This window comes from Mastomys coucha, unplaced genomic scaffold (genome assembly GCF_008632895.1).
Source record: "Mastomys coucha isolate ucsf_1 unplaced genomic scaffold, UCSF_Mcou_1 pScaffold22, whole genome shotgun sequence".
Lineage (NCBI taxonomy): Eukaryota > Metazoa > Chordata > Mammalia > Rodentia > Muridae > Mastomys > Mastomys coucha.
The window spans coordinates 24,245,605-24,257,630 of NW_022196905.1; the positions used below are offsets into that span (position 1 = coordinate 24,245,605).

The 12,026-nt window shown below is 54.2% G+C and overlaps 1 protein-coding gene across 11 annotated transcripts in view; it reads left to right on the forward strand.

Moving 5' to 3' along the window:
• Camk2b (calcium/calmodulin dependent protein kinase II beta) overlaps positions 1 to 10,739 on the forward strand; it is a 93,466-nt gene extending 82,727 nt beyond the window's left edge. For 6 of the 11 annotated variants that reach the window (XM_031339772.1, XM_031339774.1, XM_031339769.1 and 3 more), the window contains 8 exons: positions 466 to 514; positions 1,683 to 1,796; positions 2,242 to 2,370; positions 3,306 to 3,434; positions 7,610 to 7,685; positions 7,772 to 7,866; positions 7,999 to 8,232; positions 8,558 to 10,739. In XM_031339772.1, the coding sequence (XP_031195632.1) occupies positions 466 to 514; positions 1,683 to 1,796; positions 2,242 to 2,370; positions 3,306 to 3,434; positions 7,610 to 7,685; positions 7,772 to 7,866; positions 7,999 to 8,231 (825 nt within the window). In that variant the 3' untranslated portion in view covers position 8,232; positions 8,558 to 10,739. Of the gene's footprint in view, positions 1 to 465; positions 515 to 1,682; positions 1,797 to 2,241; positions 2,371 to 3,305; positions 3,435 to 7,609; positions 7,686 to 7,771; positions 7,867 to 7,998; positions 8,233 to 8,557 lie in introns of those variants that run through there. The other 5 variants (XM_031339779.1, XM_031339777.1, XM_031339775.1 and 2 more) reach the window with 4 other exon arrangements.
• The last annotated feature ends 1,287 nt before the right edge of the window (positions 10,740 to 12,026 follow it).

Below are 12,026 nucleotides of genomic sequence, written 5' to 3' on the forward strand. Positions count from 1 at the left end.
AGGCTTAGGAGGGGCAGTGGCACCTGGGGTGTCATCTCTTCTGGGGGAAGGAATCCCTCACCTAAAAGCTGCTAAGGATGGCTGCCCACCCAAGTTTCAGGGCCTTCCATCACTAAAAGTTGGTCAAATCCCTTGTTTTTCCATCTTGGGACTTTAAAAGGCCTGCTCTCTCATAGTTGGCTGGGTGTCTCTGAGTCTCTGAGGGAAGGTGAAGTTGAGACCCTTGCTGTTGGAGACAGTGGTGTGGCCTGCAGAAATGGGAGCCCTCCTGAGGACACACACAGCTGGAACGTTCTCCCCAGTCACTACCCCCCCATGAGGATTTCCTTCTGGGAGGGTCTGTCTCCTAAAATCCTCAGGAGTAGCCAGGCTTTGGCCCCACCTGGAACCCAGGCTGGCTTCACCACTGGAGGTATCCCGCCTGTCCTTGGCCCACCTTGACCCCCATCTCCTCTGTCTCCTCAGGAATCTTCCGACAGCACCAACACAACCATAGAGGATGAAGATGCCAAAGGTACCTTCACAGAGGCCTTGCCTGGGCATGATGGTCGTGGGTGGGCCTTCTGCAAGCATCTCTGGTCCTGCTCTAGTAGTGCTCCAGTGCTCTACCAGGACCTGATGTCAGGGCCTGTCTGGTGTGAGTCAAAGAATGTTCAGGCTGTCATGGCTCGGGTATCTCAGACAGCGCACATGTGAGGAGCCACTGCTCTCCATTCTGGGAGCCAGGGACTTGGTTCTCACAGGGTATGAAGTACATGGGTGAAATCGGATCAGGATGCTGTTCTTAAAGTTCCTAAGGGTTGGTTCGGTTCTGTCAGCTTTAGTGGCCAGATGGCTGGATGATGTTGTTTCCCTTGATGACTCAGGAGCGCCCACCTACGGTAGACTTGGGCACCACACCCCGAGCCCTGCCAGACCACTTGCTACCAGTGAACGGGGCTCCCAGACTCTCCCACTTTCTCTGCCTCTCTGGGATGAGGGCTGACAGCTCCAAGCTGTCCATGGAGCCCTAAGCTGCCCTTAGGACGGCCTCTAGAATCAAACAGCGCTTACCTGCTTACCCATTTGTTCCTCTCAGCTACGATGCTGTCTCTAAGATTCTTCCACACTCCAAAGTGGAAATGAGTGGTCCTTGAACTTAGGAGAGTACACTCCCCTACCGGCAGAAGCAGGCCCCAGAGTTAGCACCATGGACACCACCCATACCTCCCTGTCAAAGATTCTGCCCTTGAGCTGGCCAGTAAAACACTGAGCTATAAGGGAGGTAGGTAGCTGGGCCTCAGGCTTGCAAGGGGACAGAAGCAGCAGGCTGGGAGTAAAGGCAGGAGCCAAGGTAGGGGAAGCCTCTGGAATGAAGGGCAGGGGCACTCTTACCTCAGCCATGTTCCAAGGCTCTGGCAGAGACAGGGCAGCTCTCCAGCCACTATGCTCATTGAGAAACTCTGTCAAATCCTAGCCTAATGTTTGCAGGGCCTGGCACGGGCCCACAAAAATGAACCTTCCTAACTCCTACCTTGGGGTGCCCCCAAGAGTGACCACCTCACCTCTGTCCCCTAGGTCCCCAGCAGTGGCCTGGGATTCTACACCTGTAACCTTTTCCACTGCCCTGTGCCTCTTGGTTCTTTCTGCCACCTTCTGTCTTGAGTGTCTACCATCTACTGCTTGCTTCTGTTCTGCCTCAGCCCCCAGGGTCCCTGATGTCCTGAGCTTGGTGAGGAGGGGCTCAGGAGCCCCAGAAGCCGAGGGCCCCCTCTCCTGCCCATCTCCAGTTCCCATTAGCCCCCTTCCAGCCCCGTGTAAGTAGCCTGGGCCCTGCTGCTGTGGGGATAACTTGGAAGGACCTGGCAAGTCTCTGAGGGGCCATTCAAGAGCCAAGGATTGGACAGGCCTGGACTGTTGGCTCCAGCCCTGTCCTCACACAGCTCCCAGACTTGGGCTCCCCAGGGTTGCCTTTGTCCAGCCAGAGGCCTCTATTACTCTGTGAGGATGCTATCCTGGCCTAATTTCCTGCTCATGGTCACTAGACAGTCCCTGAAGGATTTGGCTATGACTTCCAGGCCTCCGGGGCCCACTCAAATCTCCCTCTATCCATGGAGGCTTCTTGCTGCTGAGCCTGGCACCAAATAGGAAGCCAGGTCCCAAATTCCCTTGTGGTAAGAGCAGGGACTGCCCTCCTGTCAATTCTGTTGTCTCCTCGTATGTTTGTCTGCCTTGTGTTCATGTCTGTCTGTTCCACCCCAGCCCCCAGGATCTCTGACATCCTGAGTTCAGTGAGAAGGGGCTGTGGAACCCCAGAAGCCGAGGGACCCCTATCAGTGGGGCCCCCACCCTGCTTGTCTCCGGGTCTCCTAGGCCCCCTGCCCACCCCGTGTAAGTAGTAGCCCCCAGGCTTGCTGCCCCTGCTACCAAGGGCTTGCTGAGAATGGCCAGCGCTCAGCTTTCTGCACCTGCCATGCACGGCCAAGCTCCCCCTGGGCCAGGATGCCTGCTGGGTGGCCTTATTCAAGGCATATGCACTAACACAGCTGGGCAGCTCCCTGACTGCCCCTTTTGGGCTTAGTGCCTCTGACTCATCTCAGACCCCATCCTCCCCCCTGCACGCTGCTAACCTCACTTCATCTCGGGCCCACCCCTGGGTGACAGGGTGGAGCCCTTAACCCATCAGTGCCGAGAATTTTCTAGCCTTACTAGTCATTTGCACTCTACCCTGCCCTGGCCACAGTACCTCAGAGCCTATCTCCGGAGCAGCTCTGGGCTCTTGATGTACCCTATCCCAGAACACCATTCACCTCACCCTTTGAGGCAGGGGAGGTCAAAGAAGGTACCAGAATGGGAACCCCAACTGGGGTCATGTAGTTAGGAGATGTTCAGGAGAAGCTAAGACTGGCTTTCCAATGGCCTGGGCTGCCCACATCGGCCAAAACAATGCTTCCATCTGAACATCCCTCCTCCCTCTCATCCAGTCCTCTACCTACCTGTCAACTTCCTCTCAAAGGTCAGTCACTTGCAGCAATGGACTCTGGCTTCTTTGGGGCCAGGTTATCTCTCCTTGGAGGGCATCCTGTGCCCTTGGCAGCTTCCAGCTCAGCACACTAGAACAGACAAAAGCATCTATGCTCCCGGTGCCTCCTCCCCCAACATTTGTGTTCCCACCCCCCATCTTACCTTCCCCCTTGTCCCTGTGTCTCCCGATACTCTCCACATCCCCCCTGGCCGCCCCTACTGTCTGGCTTGGCTCTCAGTCTGAAGGTTTCTTTCCTGCATGTCCTTCCCACTTGTATTCATGTCTGTCTGTTCTGCCCCAGCCCCCAGGATCTCTGACATCCTCAACTCAGTGAGGCGGGGCTCAGGGACCCCAGAAGCTGAGGGCCTCCCACCAGTGGGCCCCCAACCCTGCCCATCTCCGACTCTCCCTGGCCCCTTGCCCACCCCATGTAAGTAGCATTTTAAGTGGTCCTGCCAGCTCCATGGAGGGGCAGCCCCCCTCATCGTGGTGCCTGGTCAGCTCGACTCTGGGAACAACCAGCTTGTGGAGAGATAGGGGGGTCATGGCATCTGTCAGGGAATCGTGTCAAATATGAGAAGAAAGCAGTGGGCTTCAGTTAACGCACCTTATGGTCATGAAATGTGAGTTTGTGTGAGAGCTCAGTATGTGGGAAAGCTCCCAAATACTTCACTGGGGCCAGCCACCCCATTCTGACAGGAAAAGAGTGGTGAGCAGGTGCCCACCCGTGCCCACCCGTGCACGAGGAGCCCTTGAGAAAGGCTGAGAGTAGACCTTCCTGGACAAGAGCAAAGGGAAAGAAACTCCTAGGAATTGTGGTCCGCTGACTGCCAGGCACAGGCAGGTGGCTCTTCCGCCTGTCTGCAGACTGTCCGCCAGTATCGCTTACAGGGATGGATGACATCCAGGGCTGCAGCCACCACTTCCCCCGCCTCCGGGGAGACACGGGGCTGGGGGTGGTGCTGAGATGCCTTCAGAGAAGAGGCTGGGCCAGGGCCTCGGCATGGCAGGGCAGGGGCTGGGTGAGTAACTGTGAGAGGTGGGCATGGGGTGACCTACCCCTATCGCCTCTGCCTATTAGGCTGGGGTCATGGAGTGCTGCAGGCAGCCAGAGCAGAGAGGAGGTCACAGTGGCCCACAAGGATGGACAGCCACAGTTTGCAGATTGTTGGTGGTGGTGGTGGGGGGTGCGGGGGGAAATAACAGATTCGTGCTGTGTGAGGGGCAGTCTCTGGAGGTCATGAATCCCCTAGAGCATTCCATGGTTGGCAGAGGGGACCAGAGTTGAGGCGTGAGGAGCCAGCCAGGTTATTTTTGGTGCTGGGGAAGGGGGACAGTGTGGGGGTATATAGCAGCCGGTACTTACAAAGGGGGACAGTGGGGGTGGGATGCTACTCACTAGTGGGTGCAAGACAGCTTCTGGACGGCACCTGTCCTGTCTGGGTGCTCTCTCATCTGATCTCAAGGGTCACATTGGTTTTTGTTGGGGAACATGATCTGCTCCAGGGGGTCTGTGCAATGAGCAGGTGTCTGGGTGCTCTCTCATCTGATCTCAAGGGTCACATTGGTTTTTGTTGGGGAACATGATCTACTCCAGGGGGTCTGTGCAATGAGCAGGTGGCTGCTCCTAGGTCGGGTCTTAGGCAGGGTCTGTGAGGAACAGCGAGTGACCACATTACTTTAGAGGCTATGACGCTCACCTGCCATAGTAGGGCCTGAGCTGAGCTTGACTAGGGAGAGAAGTCCTGCAGGAGGGGGCTTAGAGAATGACTGGATAGTGGCATCTTGCCGTCCTGTGAGGGGATGGGCCGAAGGAAAGAAAAGACTTTGAGTAAAATGTAGAGAAATGTGGGTGATGTCAGATGGGTATTGGGTCTCTTTTTGGGGGAGGTTACAACCCACCAACTAGGTTAGAGGTTTCTTTAGGCTTAAGCCCTTCCCCACCCTATGCTCTCTGCACCCCAGACCTCACTTCCTAAGCAGGGATTACACAGGATTCAGGCTGATCCTGGCTGATCCCTTAGTCAGCTGCCCTGCCAGACAGCTGTGAGGTTGGGGGCTTTGGGCCAGGGGGAGGAACCCAGAACCTTCTCTGGTCCCACCCAGATACTCTCAGCCTCTTTAGGCTGCTTGGCTTCCCACAGGAGAGCTGTGCTCTAAGTAGTTTTCCCACTCTGCACCCCAACCAAAACCCTGCCCACCTCTTTGCTTTCTTCTTGGACTAACAGGGGAAGGGGCAGCTTGTCCTTGGTCCCCGGCTTCTCCACGAGAGCTGTCCCTGTGTGCAGGGATTCTTGACCCCCTCCTTCATGTTTGATTTCCACTGGACTCTGGGCAGCAGCCATTCTGCAGGTCAGAAGGTATCCAACTCCCATTCATAGGCAGTGTCCCAAGCTGTCAAATGAGCCAGTGGCTCTCACGAGAAGGCAGTGTCCCAAGCTGTCAAATGAGCCAGTGGCTCTCACGAGAATGCTGTTCCCAACCGGGCAGTGGTGGCTCATACCTTTAATCCCAGGCAGAAACAGGTAGATTTCTGAGTTCAAGGCCAGCCTGGTCTACAGAGTGAGTTCCAGGACAGCCAGGGCTATATAGAGAAACCCTGTTTCAAAAAACCAACCAAACAAACAAACAAAAAAATGCAGTTCACACCTCTGACTGGAGTTGTGGTCATGGATATTCTCTTCATTTTTTTTTTAACATTGACCCCCACTTTTAATTATTGTTTGTTTGGAAACTACCTAACTTCTTTAAACAGAAAATTAGTCCACTTACTGCAGTGAAAGGTGAAATCGTAGCACGCTTGAATCCAAATAGTACTATTCACTTACTTCCAACCACCTTTGCTGTATGCTGAGGGACTCCTGTGGAGGACTGGGGCAGCTGAGTCTATTAAGACAAGATTAACAGGCCCCAGAGGTACTTGGGAAGTGTGAGGTGCAGAGGGCTCTTCCTTTGGACCTGGGGAAGGAGCTGCCTGCAAGAATAGAAACCAGAAGCCTGAGACAGCTCCTGAAAGAACAAGTGTGACAGAGTGAGGGGTGCCAGGGATGATGGACACCGGCAAGCGCAGGGACTGCTTTGGGGAGTGGAGTGCCAGAGGCTGCCCTGGGATCCAAAAGGGAAAGACAGGAAGAGCTGTTGTGAGTTTGGGACAGAGCCTTGGTACTCTCAGAGCGGGGTACATGACTGTGTAGCTAGGAACGGGAACAGGAACCACAGGGCCTCCTGGAGCTCATAGCATCCCAGGGGGGCAATGGTGATGACCTAACCCTGAGTTCAAATGGTGACATGATTTAGACTTAAGGGGAAGAAACTGAAACGAGATAGCAGAGGGGAGCTGGGTTAGGAGAGGGGGTTTTTCCAAGCCAGGGGAATTCCATGCACACACACACACACACACACATATACCTACACATGCTCATACAGCATGCATACACACAACACGAGGACATTTACATGCATCTCACCCACAAATGTGTATGAATGCATACATGTACACACCTCCATGGTACTCATACTGACACTCGTGTGTGTCTCCTCATATCCACACCCACATACCACATGTACACAAACACATTGTGTTGTGGATCCCATATACACGTGCTCTTACATAAGTGTACCTGAGCCCCCACAGGTGACACCCAGCAGTATCTGCTGTCAGTGTCTAAGACATCAGAGCAACCACAGCTCATATATTCACCAGGAGATGCCAATACCCTTGTGCAGGCACGTGCGTGGCATGTGTGGGCTCCCCGTGAAGCAGGCAACGTTTATTGTGGATTCAGTCCTCCTTTGGGGCACCTGATGGGGTGGGCACCCACACACCCACTGGTCCTAGAAGCCCTGCCACAGAGTTAGTCTCTGCACCTTCATGTTTTAAATTCTTCATAATTAAAACAAAAGGCTCATCTCGAAGCCAAGAGGTAGCTTGGGAGAAGCAATGAACCTGAGGGGTGCAGGCACGCAGGGTGGGTTTTGCATGTGCAGCACATAGCCCAGGGCTAGCCAGGGAAACCTCATAGAGTGGACAGACAACTTGATCTTCCTGAAGAGTCCCAGGCCTTCTGGTCCCTTGCTCATAAGCTACCTCTATTCCCACCCCTCCTCTTATCCACTGACCACGCCTACTGATGACTACTTTCCTCCCCTGAGAGCTGCTGGAGGGAGGGGCCACTAAGTGAGCAAGGCACTGTTGGAAGCTGAAGCAGAACAGGGCAGGAGAGAGACTGACAGGGAGTCCAGCAGTGGGATGGATTATGGGCAGGCTTTCTCCCCATCTGTAATTTCTCCCCATTTTCTAATTGGAATAGGGTATTTGCTTCTTATAAACCTTTTATTTGATAAACAGCTATTGCATGTAGAAAAGAGGAAGCCATTGGTGGCACAGGAAGGACCAGTGTGATCAAGACAATTTGGGTACAGGTGCCAGAGCCTGGAAGTCCTTTCTGGAGAGGACAGACCTGAGCCAGGGTGGGAACAGCTAGGTGGACACTGTCTGCAGCTCCTAATCTTCCAAGGCCCCTTCCCTGGGCTCTGCTGGAAGTGGGGGTGCCCATGGCTGTGACAACCTAGTGCTTAGTGGTCATCCCTGTTTTCTCCCTGCAGCCCGGAAGCAGGAAATCATCAAGACCACAGAGCAGCTCATTGAGGCCGTCAACAATGGCGACTTTGAGGCCTATGCGTGAGTCTCCGGGGGGGTTGGGGTGGGGGGTTGTGGAGGGCGAGGATGGAGGATGGGGCCCCTCCTCACTTGGGTTTGCCCCCCAGGAAAATCTGTGACCCAGGCCTGACCTCATTTGAGCCTGAAGCTCTGGGCAACCTGGTCGAAGGGATGGATTTCCACAGATTCTACTTCGAGAACCGTGAGTGAAGTGGCTGGGGTGGGCGTGAGGGGGAGACACCATCAGGAGGGTCCCTGGACCCCTCAGTCAGCGGGAGGGCTGGGAGGGGTCTGTGCCTGGTGCTGTCAGTTCAGAAGACCGGCTTGTCCACAGTGCTGGCCAAGAACAGCAAGCCAATCCACACCACCATCCTGAACCCGCACGTGCACGTCATTGGTGAGGATGCAGCATGCATCGCCTACATCCGCCTCACACAGTACATCGATGGCCAGGGCAGACCCCGTACCAGCCAGTCCGAAGAGACCCGTGTGTGGCACCGCCGCGATGGCAAGTGGCAGAATGTACATTTCCACTGCTCGGGCGCGCCAGTGGCCCCACTGCAGTGAGGTGAGTACCTGGCGTGTGACCCAGTGCTGTGTGGGGTGCCCCGATGGGTGAACTGATGAGACCAGAAGGGCTGCACAAGCCAGAGCTTAGCGGGTCAGCGATGGAGTCAGTGGTCAGGGTGGGTCCTGAACTTATCATAACCATTAACCCATGGCAAAGGCAGCCTAGGAAATGGGTGCAGGTAGCAACTGCCTCTCCTGCAGGCTCCTCCCAGAAAAGACATTAACTTCCTGGATTCCTGTCAGAACCTTTTCCAAACAGCAAAGGCGTGGGTGGTTATGGTGGTATGTTGTGCTGAGGAAGGTGACCTGCCCCCCTGTTTCAGAGCTGCGCCTGGTTTCACCGGACAGAGTTGGTGTTTGGAGCCCAGCCGCCCTCGGGCGCACGGCCTGCCTGTCGCATGTTTGTGTCTGCCTCGTCCCCTCCCCTGGTGCCTGTGTCTGCAGAAAAACAAGACCAGATGTGATTTGTTTTTAAAAAATAAGATGATGACAACGACAACCACATGCAAACAAACAAACAAACAAATATTGGCATCGGATGAAATGAAAAACAAACAAACAAAAACAAAAAACCTAAAGAAAGGAAAAAGCTGTAAAAATCTGGCATTTGTGGGGCCACCCCCCACCTAAGCTCCACATGTGTCTGTTGCGCTCCTGGCTTTGGGGACCCTCAGGGCGTGAATGTGCCCATGCCGACCGTTAGTCTGTAGGTACTGCACTCACCCCACACTTTGGGCGTCTGCATCCTCCCTCCCATGCATGGGCCCCACGTGCTAACCTGGCTGTTGTGGTGTCAGGTGTCTTGGGAAGGGCTGGGGGCTGCCTCCTTTCCTGCTAGTTGTGCCTGAGAGTTGCCGCTGCTCCTGCTTTCCCCTACCCGTCCCTCATCCCGTGAAGGGCTGGGAGGGTGCTCCTCTAGCCAAGGACCTACCTTTGCCCCATGGAGTGTGTAGAAGCTTGTCCTCTAGGTCATCAGAAGAGAACTTGGGCTCTCAGCTCCGGTTCTTTGGGGAGTGAGGTATGGAGGTCCAGATCTCGCCTCCAGGCCTCCTGCCTGGCAGGGGTTGGTTAAGAAGGCACGCTGTCTGCAGTGCCTACCCATGTAGCTATGAAGAGAGGACTGGGCAGAGGATGGCCTCCTACCTGTTTGGGGTACTTGTCCCTTCCCTGCCACCAGCAGCTGAGCAACAGTGGCCCACCCCTGGCCTGGGCAGTTCCTCTCTGAAGTTGGCGGCAGACCCTAGCGAAGATGGAGAACCTGAGATACTGGACGGATGCTGGGAGGAAGCCAGGCTGCGTCTAGGGTGTTTGTCCACTGAGCTTGGAGTCTGGGTGTTCGAGACTTGGTTAACTGTTGCAGAATGTGGGAAAGAGGGAGCCAGAAGTTGGGTTTTAGGCTTCTGGGCAACGCAGGTCCATACAAGTGTTTGATGAAATGGGAGTGCTTTCCTAACCTGGGTCTAGAGAAGAAGCCAGAGCATGTGCCACCTAGAGGCACATGGAAGGCCAAAATTGGTTAAGGCTGTATTGTGTGAGGCCCTTTCAGGTAGGCCAGAGACACAGCTTAGAGAGAAGGCAGGCTGGGGGCAGAGATATATGGGTGTGGGGCCTGGACACCAGTGGGTGGAGGGATGGTCCATTAGGACAGTGTGCCACCTCCAGGGCCCAGTGGTGCTCCTAGGTGCCAGCTGCCTGGACTCATTGTGGGTGGCCCTGGCCCTTGGTGACAGAGGGAATCATCAAGGCTGGACATGTTACAAAGTCAGGCTAGGGAGATAGGTATGAAGCTGGGTTGGGTAGGGGTGGACAGAAGCTTTGATTACAGAGGTCCGTGGGCCTCCACCCCAACGTTGCCCACTTTAAATTCACGTCATTTTCAACCAGGATTTTCTTTATCTTTTACTACATACAAATCAAGCCAAGGGAGGGGCACGAAGTGGGGAACGGGACACAGGATCCTAAACTCCAAGGGGACTGTCCACCTACAGACACTCAGTGGATACAACCTTTCATCCACACTGTGCCCAGGACAGCTGTCCCCTACCCATGGACACAGGGTAAACATCTGCCAGGCTCCACTCGAGTGGCCCAAGGCCATGGAACAGTGGCAGGGCTTGCCACGGACAGTGTGAGGCCCTGTGGCCTGCCGCCCTGGCATCCTGGGGTCTCCTCTCCTCTCCTACCCACCTTGTTATCTCCACAAAGCTGCCTGTCTGGGATAATTTGGGGATTTTTTTTTCTGGGGGACAAATCTTTTGCATGACCCTCTAAAGAGCAGGACACTCCTGCTCTACTGGCTAGGTGTTTGCAGGCGGTGGCGTCGGCCGCTGGCCAGTGCTGTGGCGTGTCACTGCCTGCAGTACTGGTGGCTCTCCTCTCTTCTCTCTTTTTGCTGAGTTCCATTGTCTTTTCTTTCTGAGCCTTGTAGGTGTACAAAACTTATTCTTATTTTGTTCTGTCTCGGGAAACTGCAAATAAAAAAAAAAAAAGGACAAATTGCTTCCAGTAAGCTGAGTGCTTTATGCTGGGACCCTGCCAGTTCTCGGCCACAGGACACAATCTTACCTGTTTTCTAGCCCAGAGGTGGTGTAGGACCCACCCTGATGGTGAGGGTGGAAGGACATGGGATCCTAACCCCCTTCAGGGTGATCAGTAGGGCATAGCTTTCTCTTCACCCCAAAGCCCTGTCCTTGCCCATCATCCTAGTAACCAGAAGAGTGGCCTTCAGAAAGGGTAGCCATTGCCCCAGGAAGAGTCCCAAGTCCAATATCCAAGCATCCTCGTGAGCCCCTTTCACAACCTTCCTATTTGATATATTGACTTTTCTAGACATGGTCCTGTGCTAAATAAACTTCCAAGTCTGTACCCATGGGTTATACAGGCATACAACACAGGACAGCATTTACTTCTAGGTTGCCACCATAGGTAGAATCAAGAGGCTTCGCAGAGAGGCTCAACCAGAAGCTCAAGTCTGAGATCTTAACTAAGAGCGAAAGGAACTGCAAGAGCCAGGACTCAAGACAGCCAAGGCCATAGCCAACCTTGTCCTGGCTGCTGAGAGGCTCTTCCCCAGGCTTTCCCCTGCATTTCCTGCTCAAAGCATAGGACAAATCTTTCGCAGTAATCTGTGCTAGGCCTTCCTGTCTTCAATCTTTGCTCAAAAGTCTGCAAAAATGAGCCCCTATATCCACAGTCCTATCCACTATTAGTAGGGAGGACCAAGGAGTCCAGAGCTGGTCAACACTCCCCCCAACTGCCTCTCTTAAACATCTGTTTCAAAACATCTTCACTTTGTAAGGAGGCCACTGTTGTCGACCTAACAGCCTCTGTTGGCTACACCTAGGGGAAGTGCTTTCAGGTACGTAGGCAAGCAGGCAGTAGGTAAGTCTCAGAGCTAATACAAAAAAAAAAAAAAATCTAGGCCAGTGCCCACAGGTGCAGCAGCGATGGGCCCTCTATCTAGGGTTCCAGCTACCTATCAGCTGTAATCGGAGGAGTGTTTCCAGGCCAGGCCTCCCTCAGGAAGGCAACATGCTGCAGAGCCTGAGCCTCCACCATGCATTATTCCTGAAGCAAGGCAGGGAGCAGTTTTCAGGGGCAGTCCTCAGGGTTAACCATCTGGTATTGAGCACTAAGGCAAGAGGGATGCTCCTTGAGGGACATTTCATTCATCATTTTTGAACAGCACTTACTTCGAACAAAGCTTCTTAGGGATCTGTCACTCCAGGAAGGCTCAGGTTACTTTGAACACTTCCAGGTCTACAGATCAGGAAATGGTAGCACACAGGGACC